Consider the following 18,804-nt stretch of genomic DNA (forward strand, 5'->3'; position numbering starts at 1 on the left):
CATTTGATAGCAAGATAATTAGAGTAACATAGTATATATATACACAATTGTGTAAATATATTAGTCGAGTAGATTTCAAGATTGGGTGTAGAAGATTGCAGAGATAGTATTGAACAAGTATTGGAGGATAATAAAGGAAGTTGCGAAAAATCTGGAAATTCACTTCTTATATAGTACTTTATTAAAGCCGCACATTTTATAGTCGCGAAATGAATCAATATTTACATTTTTCATTTTGCAACTGGTTCTTTTCCTTGTCATCGTTTATAAAGGGAACTTAATGACTAAGGAGATCCAATGTCTCTTCATTCGCAGAACGTCAAGCTCCTCTTGACCGAGGACTTGTCGCCGCACAAGATAGCCACTTTGCTCTTGGTGCAACTTTACTGTGAACAATATGTCCATTCGTCCTTGATCAGACCAATTTTACGTGCTATCATCAAGTTCATAGAAAATGAACCGATTTATGATCTGAACGGTTCTTTAGTGGTTCTTCCTACAATGGCAGATTTCTGCTATTGGTTGGAGCAGGAGGTCATTGGCAATGCTGTACATCACAATGTACAGAAAGAACAACAAGACCATAATAAACATCAGGAAGATCAGGAAGAAAATGAAATACAAGACGAAAATCAAATGCAAGATGAAAATCAATGTAAAGATGAGGAAGTAAAAGTAAATATTGATGATAGTAAACTTCTCCATCTACGTCAGCTAGAGAAAGAACTTCTCAACAAACTCTGGTCAATCAACTCTGTAGAAAGCTTGGACCAGAGCATCACAGCATGCTTTGTTTACCCATTGCTGCCTACTGCAGTCAGTGTGAAAGATGTTTACGGCCATAAGCGACTTTCTTCGCGTTCTTTACTAGGTAGATTCATTCATAAGATCACGACTTCGTTTAGATTGCTCAAGTTCGATGAGGTCTTTCTACTTTATGAAGCGTTTGTAGAATACAGATCGTCGTCTAGGCTGAAGTATTTGAACTTTGGAGGCTCTAGTTCAGATTCTTTACATTCTACTAAGATTCAATCCAACATTCAAGATCTGGATTTATACAACAAGTTGAACGCTCAATTGAAAGAAAACATCGGCTTTGATATACCGACAACTGCGCAATCCATCGTAGACTGCAATAAGCGGTTGTTATTGGTACCTAAACACGATCTCCAAACGTTGTTGGAACGTCAGATTCATCTACTTGAAACGTATGGAACGCCTACACCACAGATCTTAAAGGATATCATGTATATCATGACGTCTCCCAACTCAAATACGAGTCTGATTCAGAATATCAACTTCAACCATCTACCATCTCATTACTATATAAAGTATCTTGAAGCTTTACACGGCTGTGACTATCTTGGAGCATTTGAAGCATTGCACCAATACTTTGATTATATGGTCTCAAACAACTCAAAGTACTTCTACCATTTTGCATTAATATCACGAGCTTCATTGCACCAGTTTTTTGGCGAAGATGAAAAGGCTATAGATGCAATAGAGGAGGCTATCTCGGTGGCCCGAGAAAACAAGGATAATGCTACCCTAACATACATTCTATCGTGGCTCTTCAACTTCATGAAAAATAAACCACAATTATGGAACCGACAGAGTTTCTACAATAACAACAACGAATCGCAATTGCTTGACTTTTTGATTAAGAAATCTCAACTGGTATCGCTTCTGTTGTATTCTATGAGCTATAACTTCGAAACGTTACAAATTATGAATAATGGTGGCTCCATGACTTCGTACTTGGAAAGTTTGTTGAAAGCTAGTTACATTTCTATTAATGACGAAATACCGTCCTTTGTTAGGTCAATGGAACTCTCTGCTACAGTGTGGAGTCGAATCGGTAATCCAGTCTTGAGTGATGCGTATATACAAATTCTCTTAGACTCTGCTGATAAAAAGAACGATCGAATCTCAATAATGATAAGATCCAGTTTTCTTAAATTCATTCAGGGTGATACCAATGCTGCGTACAAAGATTTGACTAAGTTGAAACGTGAAGTCGGTAAAGAGGACTACTCGTTATTTAATGCTATCCAGAGCAGAAGTTTGATAATGATGATCAAATTGAATTTTCTCAAAGGGAGATTCAAGATTTGCAAAGAGATCATACAAGTATTGATTAACAACGAAGTGAAGGAAATTGATTTGAAAAACGAGTTGAATTTAATCCAAGTTGAAGTAGAGATTCATCTTCAGAACTATTCGCGTGCATTGATGTTGATTGCTGATCAGTTGAACAGTTTACCAAGCAGTGACACCTACTTGAGCATCAAGTTAAACTTGCTCAAATGCAAAATCTACAACTTGAGTGGAAACAATTCGAAGTGTCTTGTCCTAATAATTCAACAGATAGAGCATGGTAAAAAAGTTGGATTCAGAACTGTAGTTGTAGAAGGCTTGGTATTGTTGGTTTCTACCTTGAATAAACTTGGTTATTACCAAGATGGATACGATATTCTCCAGGAAATAATGCCTGTAGTGTTAGCTGTTGGTCATGGCGAAATTGTTTCGCAGGCATATCTTGACTTAGCCCAGATTTGCTTCCAAATGTTCAAAGTCGGTAAGGAGAGAGCTGTTTTCAACAAGGCTCTCAAGTTCTTGAATCTCTGTATCAATGGACTTAATCAGAGTGTCAGTATTGTGATGTTGAAAGATGCCTACATGTTTGAAAAAGAGATGGCACATTATATTAATGAGGCTAGCCTTATTGAGCATGCTGACAAGGGGCTTGAACAATTGCATGAGCGAGTACAAGTAGAAAGCTCACATGGCTTTATATTGCCATGAATGACTACTCGTATTGTTAGCTACGAAATATTGTCCTTTACATATACTAAATAGTGTATGGGATGAGCTAAAGTTGATCACTTGAATCATTTCAATATCTATTCAATAGACAGTACACTATTTGTTATTGATCTATTGAAACATTGCATTCTGGATATATAGTGTAGAATTGTATAAAAAGGCACCCAAATCGTAAAATGTACGGACTCGATCTGAGCTGCATCTCTATGATGAATATGTACCAGGCTATGTGGACTTAGACTTCGATTTGTCTTCGGCATCCATTCTAGCCAAAATGAGTGATGCACTCTTCAACTGAACGACGTTGGTGTACTGCTTGAATAACCAGATGGGAGCGTTCAAATAAACCATGAAGGTGCCCAACCAGAACCAGTTGTAGTAGTGCAAGTAGATGGCTACGTAGAATACCTCGTTTGCAAGGCAAACAAAGAACAAGACTGTTCTGTTTGTGTAGTACAACGATAAAATCCTAGACTGGGTAGAGTCGACGTTCTTGTGAGAAGTGGAGCCTGAACTCAACATGGCATACATGTGCATGTAGTGAGAAGCCAAATCTAACGATACGAGAAGTTGCCAGAAAAAGGTATATTTGGGGTAAAGGGTGCCCAAGTACACGATCAACGACGAAGTAGCGCATCTGTCAGTGACCATGTCCAACACGGCGCCAAATCTAGTTCCCTGGTTATACTTTCTAGCTGCATAGCCATCGAAGGCATCCAAAAATCCTGATATACCATAAAAGATGAGGGTGAGAAGCTGGTGGTTCTTCATGCACAAAAAAGACAATACAGCTGCTATTATCCTGAAGTAACCAATGAGATTGGGAATGTATAGGAAGATCTCGTTTACTGTGACTTTGGACATTGTGATGTGATATGCGAAAGGATAAGTACTGATAAATTTGGGATTTACTGAAATTATTAGTAATTTTGTATGGCGGATCCAATTGCAACTTTATTGAAACTCGTATGTTTGTTTAGAAGCTTGTGGCTTTTGTTGGTTTCGGTGAATGGTGTAGAATTCAGTACACTGTGAGTCTTGCTAGGATCAGGTGTTGAACTAATTGGGTCTGGAGATTTTTCAATTTTTTCTCGAGATCACAGAATGTGAAAAGTTCCAGAGTACTAAGCCGGAGGAGTTTACCCGCAAAAGGCTGGAGATGGAAAATCTACACTAGAAGCAGCAACAAGCGTGTTCAATTACAGCCGGCAATAGCAGGGGCACTCTCTAACTAGGCAGTGAATATCCGCAGAAGCTGCCAGTAGAACAATTGGTTTTGGAGCCAGAATCGTACCTGCTCCAGGAAAAGAAGAGGGTGAAAAGTTACTCCAGAGCCAGATGCTAGCAGGTGGACGAGTCGGCAGAAAAAAACTTTTGTTACACTTATTTCGGCGGACTTCGGTAAAAGTGGAGATACGAAAGAAACGAGACTAGGAGTACAATGAGAGTGAAAAAATGATGCTGTGAGGATATATATGGATTGAGTAGATGTTGGAAATAGCAGATATGTAATTTAGAGAGATATAGTGGTAAATTGGTGTAATTGAATGAACTTGTTGAACGCGATAAATGGTTTTCTTCTGGATATGGAAATATGAGGTATGTGCAAATTCTACATAAATGTGAATTGCTTCAATAGGGACATTCCAATGATGACTAAGCTGTATGTGGTTTAAATGTAACTTCCTACATTTCCAGACATAACTGTCTATAATATTACAGTATTCATTTCTATCTATGGGTTTGTGGAATTTATCTTTCGGAATTACCCTGACAGAATCTGTGACATGTGATGTCAGATGGACATCTTGCTAACTGTGCCAAAGACAGAAATTTTATGTTCGTAGAGCTACAAGAGACTAATCCTTTCATTCGGCGACTAGTGACTAGGTTATAATCCAAAAAGCCAGCTGGTTATTATGGCTGTGAGGTTGTGCTGTGGCGTGCAACCAATACCAATTATGACACTGATAAGCGAAAGGACCCTCGAATTGTGTAATCAAGACTCTGCATTGTTTTGTGTGAAGAAGCGGGAGACCACTAGAGCACGCTCCTTAGATCTATGGTGTCCAATGGTATAATCGGCTCGCTTTGAATGGTGGTTGTACGAATATATTAAGCTTGGTGAATACTCATTGCTGAAAAGTCTTCAAATTGTCGAATTTTTTCAAGAACGCCCAGTAGCTTCCAATGCTTACCATAAATACCTTGCTGTATTATCGTTGTTAGTTGTTTTTGGTGAAGGAGAGGTGACTGGCGTATTCATTGAACAGCAGATTTGGTACATACCTGGAGTTCTAGAAACAAGGCTACAAGATTGACTTTTAAGCTGGGCCCGTCTTGACACTGATGACTTGATGAATTAAGTGCTTGTAATGTTGCAGAGGCAAACCGTCAGTTCGACCAAGAATTGGGGGCCATAAAAAGAATGCAGGTGTCAACGATACTATTTTATATTGGTAGGTATTGAAGGAGTTGGGGAATTGGCCATGTCTGGAGGTATCTTTGCTGCATTCTGTCACGGACCAGCTATTTTTGAAGACAGTATTACGATACTGGTAGATTCCTTTCTGGAACTGTGACCTATACCGACGAATGTGAAAAACTCATGCAATTCGAGGTCGATAACTTGAGATTCCGAAGTGAGAACCAAGGAAATTGCTGCGAAATTGGGTGCAAATTTTGTTAATCCTCACAATCGGCCAAGGCGATATTTTGTTGAGAAGACGGAGGATTCTTCAATCCAGAAGCAATTTTGAAGTACTAGTTAAAATTCGAATCTTTTCACTGTTTCAATACCGAAATGATGCGCTTTATTACTTATTAACACTTGAGAATGTATCTAACCTAGAAGATGCTATACTGTCATCTTATCTTAAAGAATCTGCCGCACTATTTAAATATGTGAGTAATAGTCTGGAAATGGATTGAAAAATGTCCATTAGTCGTAAGTCTATTTTGAGAATGAATAATTCAACTATTTCACTTTCTCTCTACATCTCTTTATCCTATAACATTTCGTTTATAGTATTCCTTCTTGAAAAGCTGTATACCACCTTCCAAATTTTGCCCTATACTTCATCAAAGTCGTGCGCGTGCGACTATCACTCGATTTTTCACTTTAATCGTAAGTGGACTTTTTTGATCTGTTCTCGTTTCTTCTCCACTTTTCTTCGTCCTCATGACTGAGTTTCTCAACTACAGGGTAGACTTGTTCCTCAAGGACGGCTCGAAGTCGTCGGGAACTATTTCGGAGGTCAACAGCAACGAAATCACGTTGTCGAATGCCTTTCAGTCTTTTAATCCTAGCAAACAATTGGCCAACTTGAATATCAACAGTTCGCAAATCGCTGACTTGAAGGTGGTTCAATTGCCACCGGATTTCTATAAAAAGAAGAAGAATGGCAATGGAAACCTGAACAATAATGGAAACAATAATAATAGCATCAGTAATAACGTGAACAATAATGGTGATAATGGTCCGCTTGATGATGCTATAGTATTTGCCAAAGCAACAGCCGTGAACAACAAGGAGAATATAAGCTCTGGTGGCCACAACGACGTTAATCGTAGCATTTCACGTACCCCTCGTAATAATTTAGCCACTAGCAGACTGAACACACCCAGAATGAAATCAGCTAAGGCTGCTCAAAATATTCATCATAGCTACCAGTCCTCGGCAGGCTCGATTGCAGATCCTGATTGGGGAACTGGAAGCGATGTTACCAACATCAAACAGGAGGAGTTTGATTTCGCTGCCAATTTGGCTATGTTTGACAAGAAGTCAGTATTTGCTGATTTCCAGAAGAAGGATCATGTCAATCCGCACGATAGACTTGTGGGCCACAACAAGGTAGACAATGTTAACAAAATCAAGAAAGAAAAGTACGACAACGACGAGATGGTTCTTGAGGCCAATAAAAGCGACAACTGGGACAATATCGGAAGCGCCTCTAAGCGAATGCTGTTGGCTGACAGAACAGGAACTAGCTCTGCCAATATCTTCAAAGATGCCCATTTGGCTTCGACCCAGAACCTCAAACTTGTCCATGCTGACAACTTGAGCACAATCCCATTAGCATCACCTGTCCAACTTCTAGAGATCGAGCGTTTGTCCGCGGAAAGTTACGGCATTTCCCTGGCTGTAATGGCAGAAGTGTGCGCTACCAACTTATCTCTGTTGATAGCCAAGAGTATTTTGGGGGGATCCACGAGACTCAGTAATCGAAAGAACCACAATTTGCCGCCTTTGGTGCTTTTGTTGATCGGCAGTGCCCGTTGTGGAAGTAGAGCGTTTGCTACTGGACGTCATTTAACCAACCATGGTGTACGAGTCTTGGCGTTTTTGATCAATTCTGATGATCAGGACAAGGACTTGCTCCAGCAATGGAAGTTGTTTGAGAACTGTGGTGGCAAAATTATCACTTCAAATGTTCACGAATTGCTTGATATAGTTAACCACCAGTTGGAAACACCTGTAGAGTTGATCATTGATGCCTTACAAGGCTATGATGATCATTTGGAAGACGTGTTCTTCCAAGATGAAGATCAACAGGAATTGCGCAGTCTTATGAAATGGTGTAACGAGCCTCATCAACAAAACAAGATCATGTCGTTTGATGTTCCGTCGGGCATTGATGGTGGTTCAGGGACTCTTCTGGACGACTCGTTAAAGTTGAACAGCAGATGGTGTGTCTCGATGGGCTTGCCTATAACAGGATTGATCTTAGCATACAAAAACGGTCACTTGGACTCTGGTGACGTCCAGCATTACTTGATCGACGTAGGTATACCCAACAAGGTGTACAGCAGCAAGAGCAATTTGCGAAAATTTGACAAGTTTTGGTTCTCCGCCGAGTCGAGCATCCGGTTGGAGTTGTCTAACGAGTAGTTGTATCAACTGCTACTGTATTATAGAGTCAATGTATTATAGTTAATTAAAGATAATTTAAAAGTCTGATTTACGATGATCTTTGTAAAGTGTTATGTAATATAAGGAGTAGATATATTCAAGATACTGGACTCACGGGACATATATAGAATTGAAAGCGGGAATTGTATCTGGAACTAACATTAGCTATTCGTATTTCCATCATCGCCTACTCTTGCTGATGCGTAGTTTTTCGCACAGATGCGTAATCCACAGTACACACATCTATTTTTTGTTTTCTCGATCTGTAGCTTAAGGTCTTAAACTTTCAACAACGCTTCTTCTTCAGCAAAAGCAATCCCAACAAGTCGGCGTGGAGCTCCAATCGTGTCAATTACATCAGACAGTCAGTCTGTATTTATTCCCAGTACCGAGCCCTGAGTTCTGGAAGCGTTGATTGTTTTTGTCATTTCTCATTTCTCACTTTAGACTTTTTTTTACTATAATTATTGAATTTTCATTGCATTTCGTCATTCTATTTGATTATTGATTTCACCCTTTCTAATCGAATACAATGTTTGGCTCCACAAATACAGGCAACAATAACTGGGGGGCTTCTACCGGATTTGCCAAGTCGTCGTCATTTAGCGGACTTTCTGGTGGCTCTAATAGTCTCTTTGGGAACTCTGGTGGGGCTTCATCAAACACAAATTCAGCTGCTGGAACACTTTTTGGATCAACAAACGCCACCAACCCAACTTCGGGGCAGGGTTCTGCCGTTTCCGGGGGTCTCTTCGGCAACTCTAAAGTCAACAGTGGCAGTACTTCCCAAGCTCTATTTGCCAAACCGGCTGGTGCAGGCGGTCTTTTTGGCAATTCAGGTAATGCCAGTAATCCTCAACAGACTGCTTCAACGGGAATGTCGTCAGGTTTGTTTGAGTCTTCAAAACGACAGGCTCCTTCTGGAACTTTTGGAAATCCCACCAATAACACAGCTACAGCATCCGGAGGACTCTTTGGAAACTCGGGCAATACAGTGCCGACATCAGGAGGACTCTTTGGAAATAGCTCTACTAATAATGCCATTTCTGGTGCCGGTCTTTTTGGTTCTAATGCTGTTGGAAGCGGAATCGGATCAATACAGAAACAAAATCAAAACATAGGTGGAGGTCTTTTTGGATCTTCTAATGCTAATGTAGGTTCTAGTTTGTTTGGTGCTCCTCAGCAGCAGACTACTTATCAGCCTACTATAAATACCAGTAACCCCTATTCATATGATAAGGTGCTAACCAACCTCCAGACAACGTTGTCGGGAATGCCGGAGTCTATAACTAACAACCTCGTAGCAGAAGACGAAGCAAAAGATACTGGAGACAGAAAAAGGCGATTCTCATACTTGGAAAAGAAATCCAGCGATAAGCCTCAATCAAGTCTATTGGGAAAGTTAGGTAGAACGTTCCGGGTGTTCAGAAACTCGGCTGCTAGTACTGGACTTTCTAGTATCAGGGGTTTGTTTACAGACTCCAACTATACGAAGTCTAACATAAACCAGAGCATATTGCCAAAACAGCAAGCCTCTGGAGGACCCAAAAATGGAGTGTCCAAACCTTCTTTCCGTTCTTCCGTCGATTCACGTCGTATGGGCTCTATCAAGAAGTTGATCATAAAATCCAAGCCATCAAAGTTCCATTTGATAGATGCCGACAGGGTAATCAATACCAAGAGAGCTAGATTGGCAAATGTAACCAACTTGGGCAACGATATTTTGCCAGACAAGTACTCCAGTGATGAAGATAGTGAAGGCGAACTGGAGCAAAACACTCAGAAGGGCTTTTCTAGATATCCGTACAATATCTTGAAAGATGACGATGTAAAGAACAAGTCTAATCTGAAGACTATCATCGGCAAAAGTGTGGAACTTACTGAAGAAGTAGAAGAAGAAAGTTCTATAAAATACAACAAAGACGGCTACTGGTCGTCTCCTTCTATTGATGAGCTCTCTTCCATGTCTTTGGAAGAGTTATCGTCCATAGATAACTTCATTCTTGGAAGAAAGGGATTTGGACAACTAGCCTACAATTTCCCTGTGGACTTGTCTCTTACAATGCAAAGTGCTCAGTCCAATAGAGTACTGTTGGAAAAAGAGCTTTTTGGCAATACCTTCCAACTTGAAAGAATGATTGTTCTTCTCTATACTAATGATGCTCATAATAAGCCACCTATAGGTATGGGACTCAATGTTCCTGCTACAGTGACTTTAGAAGGTGCAAAGCCCAGGGAGGGCGTTCCAGTAGGAGATTACATCAAGCAATTGAAGCTCCAGAAAGGTATGGAGTTTGTCACCTATGACCCCATCACTTTTGTATGGGTGTCCAAAGTCAAACATTTCAGTGTGTGGGGTTTGATTGAAGATGATGGAACTGAACTCTCTAAGAAGTACATGGAAATGAAGAGAAAACAAGACGAATATGAAGAAACTGCTGAGTTGGAATACTCCAGAGTCTACGAGAATCGTGAGTACCTTCAGGAAATCAAGAAACAGAAGCTTCTCAATCAGACCATAGCTGTACCCGGTGGTTGGAAATATGCCAATACTACACAGCAAAGTCCGTTAGATTTCAAGAGAAAGCTTCTTAACAATGAGATCAACAGCCAATTGGATTTACATAGAAAGGAAAATGTTGTTAATGAGTTGTCACATGTCAGCGATATAACACTTGACTCAGATGAAAACGACAGATCTGTCTCACCAGACAGTATTGTGTTTGCTGAGAATGAAGACTTGTCCGATGGTGGAAACAACTTTGACTATTTAAAACAATTGGTGGGTAACCTCCCTGCCGATGTTGATATGGATGAGATCGTCAATGAGAAGGCTTATGAGCCAGAAATTGTTAACGATGCCGTATTCGATAGCATTCAGATTTGGCCCAACTTGGCTACTTCAGAAGATTGGATTGTCCAGTTGAAGTTGGCGAATGACATGAACAGTGCCTTGGCTCAGTCTTTTGGAGACTCTGAAGGAGCCAAGAAACAAATCTCCCCTGAAGATATCGATGCCGTCTTGTTTGCTGATTTCAATAGAGAATCGTTAAAGAAGGATCAAATTTCAACTCCAAGCAGAGACAACAAATTGGCTGTGATTGAAGATATTGAACCACAGGTTGATGACGAGATTTTCCCCAACAACATTTCTAGAATCCTCTATGATTTTTTGACCAAAACAATTATTGAAACCAGGACTAACTCTTACCCTAAAGTTGTAGAGACATCTGGTTTGTCGTTTGTCAGTCTCATTACTAATGATCTGGTGAAGGATGAGAAACAACTCTTTTCACTCGGTGCCTCACTTTTCGACAAATTGTCCACCGAGAAGTATACCGAACTTGAACAAAATATAGTGAACTACTTGAATGAAACAGGAAGGAAGAGAGCTTTCAATATTTGGTTGAAAGAGTACAATTCGAACGATATTGAGATTCTCATTAGCCAAGTTCAGTCCAATTCCTTGGAACTCATTTTTGTATATGTTTGTGCTGGTGACTTGAAGGAAGCCATCAACATAGCCCTAGAATCTAACAATTCGCATTTGTCTGTTATCTTGACCTTAACAGACTCCAATGATGATGCGGTGAGGGGCATCGCTAGTCAACAACTAAAGGCATGGAGAGACTCTTCATCATTACACTTGATACCTAGTCCTGTTGTCAAGATCTATAAGATTTTGTCAGGCGAATTTGATGACTTTGTCAATGAATTGCCCTGGAACATCAACTTGGCTTTGAAATTATACTATGGAGATGAAAGTGCCAAGTTGCATGAAGTTCTTAATGATTCACTTGAGAGATCTGATAATGCTGCCTCTCAAGCTAGTGAAGTTATTGATATTTTGCAAGTTTACTGCAGTTTCCAAACCGATGGTAAGGATAAAGCGCTAAAGAAATTGATCAGCTCATCGTTGAATAGCAAGTTGAAGTGGTTTTTCTTCAAAGTGATTTCTTCAGATGTTGTCGATACTACGTTTGATGGCATTTCCTTGTCGTTTGGGATGTATTTGGAGAGTGTCAAGTTGTGGAAAGAAGCAATTTTTGTCTACTCCCATTTGTCGGATGACGAACAGAGCAAAAACAAATTGAGAGATGTAGTGATTTCTAGTATCAAGAACATTAACAGTGACGACAAGAATTATTTGGTCTCGGTGTTGAAGGTGCCCACTGGTTTGCTTTCAGAAGCTATTGGCATCAGCAAAGGAGCTGATGGTGACCACTGGGGTGAATGCGAAGCTTTCATAGATGCCCAGTTGTGGGAGAATGCACATTTCGTGATCATAACGAAGTTGGGTCCGCATGTGGTCATTTCCAAGAACAAGAACGCAGAAAACAGCTTGCTTGAGTTGATTTCTCGCTTTCCCCAGAAAGGTACGATTATCTCTACATGGAACAGCGGGGCCGGAATCTATGAAAAGTACATTGCCTTGACCAGAGATGAGAACAACATAGAAGTGTTAAGGTTCTTGTTGTCGAATATTCCCTTAGCTAAGGAAATCTCTAGCTTTGAAACCAAGAGTGCTCTCAAGATCATTTCTAGAAAGGTTGGGGATGTTGCTATAGAAAAGAGAAGCGATGTTGACGGTGTTGAAGGTAAGGTCCAGCAGTTATATCTTGGTGAAAGTGAGAAGAAATACTTTTCCGTGAGACTCCAGACAGATAATGTATGAAGAGTAAAGGAATTGTACAGTAGTATAGCATAGAACAGTAATATAGCGAAGAAAGGTAATATAATAGTAAATATTTTGCACGAAAGTTGTGCAGCAGTCTATAACAGAATAATATTACGGTAGAGTAGTAGAGTAGTATTATAAGAATGGTAAAGACTTGTGGTTTTGCTAGTACTACAAGATAGAAATCCAGTGTATATGGCCGTACTGTACATAGAGCAAACATTTCTTGATGATCATCTTATCATTGGATCACGTGAGCTATTTGTCAGATATCAAATATGTAATGTCGTCTGACAAGCTATCTACCGTTCTTCTTCTCAACAACACCATATGGCACCCTCTATAGAAGTTTCGAAGACTCAGTTACAGGCACCAGAGCCGGAACATTGTCCGGGTCCGGAATCAGAGCAAGCGGGCAAAGACGACGCGTGTGAGGGATGCCCCAATCAAGACATATGTTCTTCACAGCTACCTAAGGGGCCCGATCCTGATTTACCACACATCAACAAACGTTTAGCGCAGATAGACCACAAGATCTTGGTTCTTTCAGGAAAAGGAGGGGTGGGGAAGCTGACTTTCACGTCTATGTTGTCGTGGGCCCTAGCTGCCGACGAAGATATCGAAGTCGGAGCTATGGATTTGGATATCTGTGGGCCATCGCTCCCTCGCATGTTGGGAGCTGAGGGTGAGTCCGTGCATCAGTCGAACTCTGGATTGTCACCAGTTTATGTCGCCGACAACTTGGGGTTGATGAGCATCTCGTTTATGCTTCCGGATCCGGATTCGGCGATTATCTGGCGTGGTGCTAAGAAGAACGGCTTAATCAAGCAGTTTTTGAAGGATGTCAATTGGGGGGAGCATCTTGATTATTTGGTAGTAGATACACCACCAGGGACGTCTGATGAACATCTCTCAGTAACAACGTACATGAAGGAAGTAGGCATCGACGGTGCACTCATAGTGACGACTCCACAGGAAGTAGCGTTGCTCGATGTGAGGAAGGAAATCAATTTCTGTAGAAAAGCCGGTATCAAAATCTTGGGCTTGGTTGAAAACATGTCGGGATTTGTGTGCCCCAACTGTAAAGGAGAATCTCAGATATTCAAGGCAACTACCGGTGGAGGTAAGCAGTTGTGTAAGGAGTTGGATATTAAGTTCTTGGGCTCGGTACCTTTGGATCCTCGCATAGGCAGGGCCTGTGACTCAGGAGAATGTTTCTTTGATAGCTACGCTGACTCCCCTGCGGCCACGGCGATCTTGGATGTAGTGGATGCCTTGCGGGACCAGGTTGAGCTTAATATGGGAAAATTGTCTCTTCTGTAATATTGAAAGAATGGTAACGAAAAGTAACGCACAGAGATATAGAAGATACTGTTCGTATCGTTAGAGTATATTATAGAGGCTGTTATAGATATTCCGGATGTTGTCCTCATAATTTGTTGACATAAATAGGTGTAAATAGCGATAGGTTAATCTTGCTACGATGTACTTTTTGAACAGTGTAGTAGTCTCAGTTCTAGCTATATGTAGAGATTGCCGAAATCTGTATCTCTTGTAGACAAAAGACTTGTTTGATTTAGTTTGTTGTATCAGACTTGGCTTACTTCACTTTAGCATATATCACATCTCGTCCATATAGCTTTATAGAATCTATATGGTTTAAGTGTCTTATCTATGTGCATCTTCTAAATTAACTATACGCACTATAAATCTTAACTATGGGAATTTATACCTTACAGTGAGTACTTAACTATGAGCATCAGAATCGCGAATCCACATAAACAGTACACTCTTCTGCAACCATGCTGCCTATAGCTAGCAATGACAAGAACCTACAACAGGAGCTTATAGACCAGATCATTACACAAAACCCTCTCTTCTCCAAATCGAGATTGGTCTCTCTCTACTCCAACTTTGGCAAGCTTCAACAGTTGAATCCAGAAGGATATCAGGCTAACATCAGTGCCTGGACCTCGCTTCTTCACGATATCTGTTCGAATAATGGCATTGGCGACTCGAACATCTCACTAACGACGCATAATCTGAGTTTGGCGCATAGTCTAGCGGTTTTTCCGTATGGAGAACCCAAAAGCTTGGACTTGGTATTAGATGAGCTTGTTTCAAACAACAAGATGGTACCCTACTCTTTGTATATTGCTCATAAGGGAAGCTATTTGAAAGTGATAAACCCGCTGGCTATTCTTGACTTATTTTCTCCAGCAAATTGGGTACGCTACGGACTTCGTTCCATCGGTATAGGAAACTATAAGATTGTGGATAGTAGTGGTACTCTTATAGACGAAAGATATGTTTCGTGGGAATTGCTTACGAAGTTAGCAGAAAAGCTCTACAACTACGTCCGAAAAGAAATTACTAAAGCTGGCAGTTCAGTCACAAGTAAATTGTTCGGTTTCTTGTCACTATACGAATTTTTGCGCTCTAAGGACGATTCCTTGACCGAACTAGATCTTTCCATAGTTTTGCTTTATTGGTCTAGAGACACAGAAAAGTGCCAAACGAGACAAGAGATTAATGAGACTTACATAAAATTTGATAAGGAGCCAATAACTGATCTGGAAGTTGAGATTGTGAATGTCAAATCTGCTATACTCAACTTGAAGAAGAGGAACACAAGTTTGGAATCCAAGATCGAAGAAATTGAAACCACAATGAAGTCTGTATTGACGATCAAGAGTAAAAGTGAACAGAAGGATAGACTTCGATATCTACTTGGCCTCAAGAACGTATTCACCAAGTCTTTGAATCTGAGTTATTCGTCTTATAGTGAGTTGAGCTCGATTCTCTTGAAAATCGAAGATTCCCATTTGAATTCCGAGATTTATGCCCAGCTTGTTAGCAGCTCAAAATTGTTGAAAGATTTGAATTCAAAGATCGAGATCAGCGACATTGATGATGTTAAACTTGCCATTGAGGAAGAAATGACAAAGACAGACGAGATTTCGCTGTCTCTAGAACAGGCTCATATCGAAGACTCGGAAATAGAAGAGGAACTAGAGAAGTTACATAAGGAAGAATCTGAAACTAATGAAGAGGACTCCTTGTTAAACAAACTTGAGAATTTGAAGATCAACAATGACAGTACTCAAAATATCGATAGTGACAGTACTCCAAGGATAGACGAACAAGAAACTTCTTCGAACCAGGTCGAACTAATGGCTACTTAATCAATATATTAATATATTATGAATAAACAGGGATTGGGTAAAGTTAAATTCATTCTTACTATTTAACATGAAACTAAAATGTAGCTTGACACAGTAGTCAAATGTATAAGTTGTATAAATAAGGAAAGGAGCCAAGTTCTTAATCGTGAACAAAGCAGGTGGTACAATAGAACTGGCAAAATGATATTATAGAATTAAATAGCGGAAAAAAACATCAATCAACAAACAGGTGTAAGACAATCTAGCCAACAAGAAACAGTCGTTCAACAAAGCAAACCAATCAAGCAAATAACAATCAACAATAATAACAATATCAACATACAACAACAATCATAATAGTAGTGTTTTTCTGTCATCATAATAAAGGAAAAGAATTTAAATCAAACGTACTGAACTAATTGAATAACGTCTCGACTTACACAGCGTGACGCTTCCAACTTTTTCTTTTATCCTAACTTTTTTTATCCTAAGATTTGCAAGATTTGTTGTGTCAAGTTGAAGAGTTCCACTTTTGGATCATCGAACTGATCTTCACTGGTTTGCTGATTCAACTGTGATTGTGATTGTGCCTGTTGTTGAGATGCACTCAAATTCTTTATGCCTGAAAGGATGGATTCGTTTTCTTTGATCAACGAGTTGATCTCGAGGTTGTTGGATTCCAAGAGCTGTAAGATGGTCCACAATGCAATGTGCTCAAAGGTGGCACTTCCACTCTGCAAGAATCTGATCAAGAACCCATAGATACCTTCATCTGGCTGAGACCAGTTGTTCAAGATATATTGTTTGTGGTCGTTGGATACTCTAGAACATAAATTGGCTAACGCGGCTGCTGAGTTACCACAAACTTCACCGTTTTCGCTGAATGTCAAAGGAATAAGAACATCAATAATGTGACTTTCGTATAACTTTGGCTTTAAATCGTCAGCCAAGGCTAAAATGGCAAAACAAGCAGAAATTTCCAGCTGCACTGATAATGGCACCTTCAATACCAATTCCTTACATTTGTCTACAGCTCCAGCAGCTAACAAAGCTGTTCTGTTCTTTTCACTAGATGCAGCTAAGTTTCTCAACGTCGAAACAGCATGGCACTGGATTTCTTCACTGTCTGTGTAGTCAAGCAAACTTACCAATGGTTTTAAGAAACCCGCTTCGATGATCAAGGCCTCGTTCAAGGGATGTATAGAAATGTTTCTAATACATGCTACAGCAGCGAGTACCAAATGCTGGTGATTACACGTCAACAACTGGACTAAATGAGGTAATCCACCAGCTCTGACGATTTCAACCTGGTATCCAGAGTCGGAAGCCAAGTTTCTCAAGGCAAGTGTAGCTTGACATTGTACTCTGGGGGATGGAGAGTCCATTAAGTTGACCAATTGACCTACGAGTTTGGGCTCTGTACTGGCGAGTTTCTTACGGTTGGCTTCATCTACAGCTATGTTGGATAAGGCGGTAGTACAGTAGTATTGGACATCGGCATCATCGTTAGATAATAACGATACCAATACAGGCACAGCTCCAGCATTAACTAACTCTTGTCTGTTTTCGCCGGAATGGGTCATGTTCAAAAGAGCACCAGTGGCATTTCTCTGCACCCTGATATCCTTTGACTTTGCCAATTTGGTTAACGGAATAAGAGCTCCACTCTTTGCTATCTTGGACTTGTTGTCGTCTTGGGTAGCCAAGTTAGTGATGCAGCCTACAGCATTACATTGTACTTCTATGTTGGTCGACATCATCTGTCTGATCAAAGGTTCTAATCCGCCCATTTCCACGATTAGAATCTTGTTTTCGGTGTTAACAGCCAAGTTGCCTAAGGCTCCGCAGGCCGCTCTCTGCACTTCTGAGTCGGTACTTTGCAAAAGAATGAGTATCGGCTCTAAAACGTCTCTGTTGACTTCACGGACATCCTTCTCGGTGATTTCGGCAAATGCAAGAGCTGCAGACCTTTGCAAGTCGATATTTTCCGAATACACCAAAGTGCTGAGAGCCCTTAAGGGGCCGTTTGAGAAAAAGTCTACGTCCAGACGATTTTCTAAGTATTGCAACAAGGCAGAGATTGCTTCTCTTTCATTTTCGGCCAAAAGGAGCTGTGTTTGACTACCGTCGCCCAGACGGCCTTTCAAGCAACTACAGCAGATACCCATTGGAAATGATATGTGATGAATAGAATGAGCTAGAAGTATCAGATACAATAGATCTATCAAATAGTATTAGTAACTATTACGAAAAGATGATATTAGTGACTTTGGATACTATCAATAGTAACGATTGTGATATGTCAGTTCTATGAATTGGTGGATAATCTGTGATATGATATCTGTAGATATATCAGCAGTTCTACAGAGACACAACAGTTGTTGGTAACAATCACAATTATGTTCAATCAGACTTCTAATCTGAGTACAATATGAAGTGGAAGTTCTCTTGTAGATTTTCAAGAGTCCAAGAGTGGATTCCTGGATTTTCTAATATTCGGCGAATACTCTTAATCTGATGATATCTGGCTTCTCTCCAGTAATTTCTAGAGTAGAGCTCTTCCGGCGGCTGGCAAAAAGTCAGATAAAATATGAAAAACGGAAGGCAGCAGGCTTTTGCTTACGGCAAGGTTCGGAGTTGCTGTTTGCGGGCAATAACGCTGCGTTTGGAGATGATGGTGAAGAGTAGTTGAGTTGTTTGTAGGCGTGACTGGAAACCGTCTCAAAATTGAATTGTGTTTAACGAGAATTTTGATGGGTATATGCACACCGTGGATGGCAGGTTGTGAGCGATAGAGGGAAATTTTTGGAGATAGGAAGGTGTAGTGAGGATGAATTAGCGAGAAATTGAGGGAGCCTATCAGAGATTAGTGAGGAGCGAGGCACAGTATATATATAAGTTTTTCAAAATTTGACAGAAAACCTGAAAGACTGGTGGTGTTTACGTCTGTGTTTTCAGCTTGTGTCGGACAATTGACCGTGTCGCAGATTGGTATAGTTTGTAGCATCTAGCAGAGCGAACACCTGGCAATTATCATTGTAAGGAATTAGCAGGGTAAACGTCACTTGGTTCAATCTTCGTGGTGACACCATGTTACTGCGGGTAATTTTTCTAGCGAAAAATAGACTATTTAGTGAGATCCATAGCGATACAAAATACCAAATAGCGGCACGGAAAATGGTGCAGAATAGCGAGAGAGTTGTGAACTTGGGGACCGGAACTCT

The 18,804-nt window shown here is 40.4% G+C and overlaps 7 protein-coding genes across 7 annotated transcripts; 5 read left to right on the forward strand and 2 right to left on the reverse strand. All coding sequences in view use genetic code 12, as the record gives it.

Moving 5' to 3' along the window:
- Positions 1–297: 297 nt before the first annotated feature.
- Positions 298–2,805, forward strand: APC5 (Anaphase-promoting complex (APC), subunit 5; the record flags this gene model as incomplete). The annotated part of the gene is made up of 3 exons (XM_001387280.1): positions 298–549; positions 607–669; positions 721–2,805. 3 exons carry the CDS (start codon positions 298–300, stop codon positions 2,803–2,805), a joined length of 2,400 nt encoding a protein of 799 aa, XP_001387317.2.
- Positions 2,806–3,051: 246 nt separating this feature from the next.
- Positions 3,052–3,690, reverse strand: PIS1 (phosphatidylinositol synthase; the record flags this gene model as incomplete). Its single annotated transcript, XM_001387685.1, has 1 exon — positions 3,052–3,690. One exon carries the CDS (start codon positions 3,688–3,690, stop codon positions 3,052–3,054), a length of 639 nt encoding a protein of 212 aa, XP_001387722.1.
- Positions 3,691–6,007: 2,317 nt separating this feature from the next.
- PICST_52834 (predicted protein) lies at positions 6,008–7,717 on the forward strand (the record flags this gene model as incomplete). Its single annotated transcript, XM_001387281.1, has 2 exons — positions 6,008–6,275; positions 6,429–7,717. The coding sequence occupies 2 exons, from the start codon at positions 6,008–6,010 to the stop codon at positions 7,715–7,717; spliced, it is 1,557 nt and encodes a 518-aa protein (XP_001387318.2).
- A 553-nt stretch (positions 7,718–8,270) lies between these two features.
- On the forward strand, positions 8,271–12,545 carry NUP145 (Nucleoporin NUP145 precursor (Nuclear pore protein NUP145) Contains: Nucleoporin NUP145N (N-NUP145) Nucleoporin NUP145C (C-NUP145); the record flags this gene model as incomplete). Its single annotated transcript, XM_001387282.1, has 2 exons — positions 8,271–8,504; positions 8,601–12,545. 2 exons carry the CDS (start codon positions 8,271–8,273, stop codon positions 12,411–12,413), a joined length of 4,047 nt encoding a protein of 1,348 aa, XP_001387319.2. The 3' UTR covers positions 12,414–12,545.
- Positions 12,546–12,746: 201 nt separating this feature from the next.
- Positions 12,747–13,739, forward strand: NEP35 (nuclear ATPase; the record flags this gene model as incomplete). Its single annotated transcript, XM_001387283.1, has 1 exon — positions 12,747–13,739. The coding sequence occupies one exon, from the start codon at positions 12,747–12,749 to the stop codon at positions 13,737–13,739; it is 993 nt and encodes a 330-aa protein (XP_001387320.2).
- A 479-nt stretch (positions 13,740–14,218) lies between these two features.
- PICST_28136 (predicted protein) lies at positions 14,219–15,601 on the forward strand (the record flags this gene model as incomplete). Its single annotated transcript, XM_001387284.1, has 1 exon — positions 14,219–15,601. The coding sequence occupies one exon, from the start codon at positions 14,219–14,221 to the stop codon at positions 15,599–15,601; it is 1,383 nt and encodes a 460-aa protein (XP_001387321.2).
- A 35-nt stretch (positions 15,602–15,636) lies between these two features.
- VAC8 (vacuole memebrane protein required for vacuole inheritance) lies at positions 15,637–18,251 on the reverse strand. The gene has a single exon (XM_001387686.1). The coding sequence runs from the start codon at positions 17,746–17,748 to the stop codon at positions 16,063–16,065; it is 1,686 nt and encodes a 561-aa protein (XP_001387723.2). The 5' UTR covers positions 17,749–18,251; the 3' UTR covers positions 15,637–16,062.
- Between the last annotated feature and the right edge of the window lie 553 nt (positions 18,252–18,804).

This window comes from Scheffersomyces stipitis, chromosome 1, assembly GCF_000209165.1.
Source record: "Scheffersomyces stipitis CBS 6054 chromosome 1, whole genome shotgun sequence".
Taxonomy (NCBI): Eukaryota; Fungi; Ascomycota; class Pichiomycetes; order Serinales; family Debaryomycetaceae; genus Scheffersomyces; species Scheffersomyces stipitis.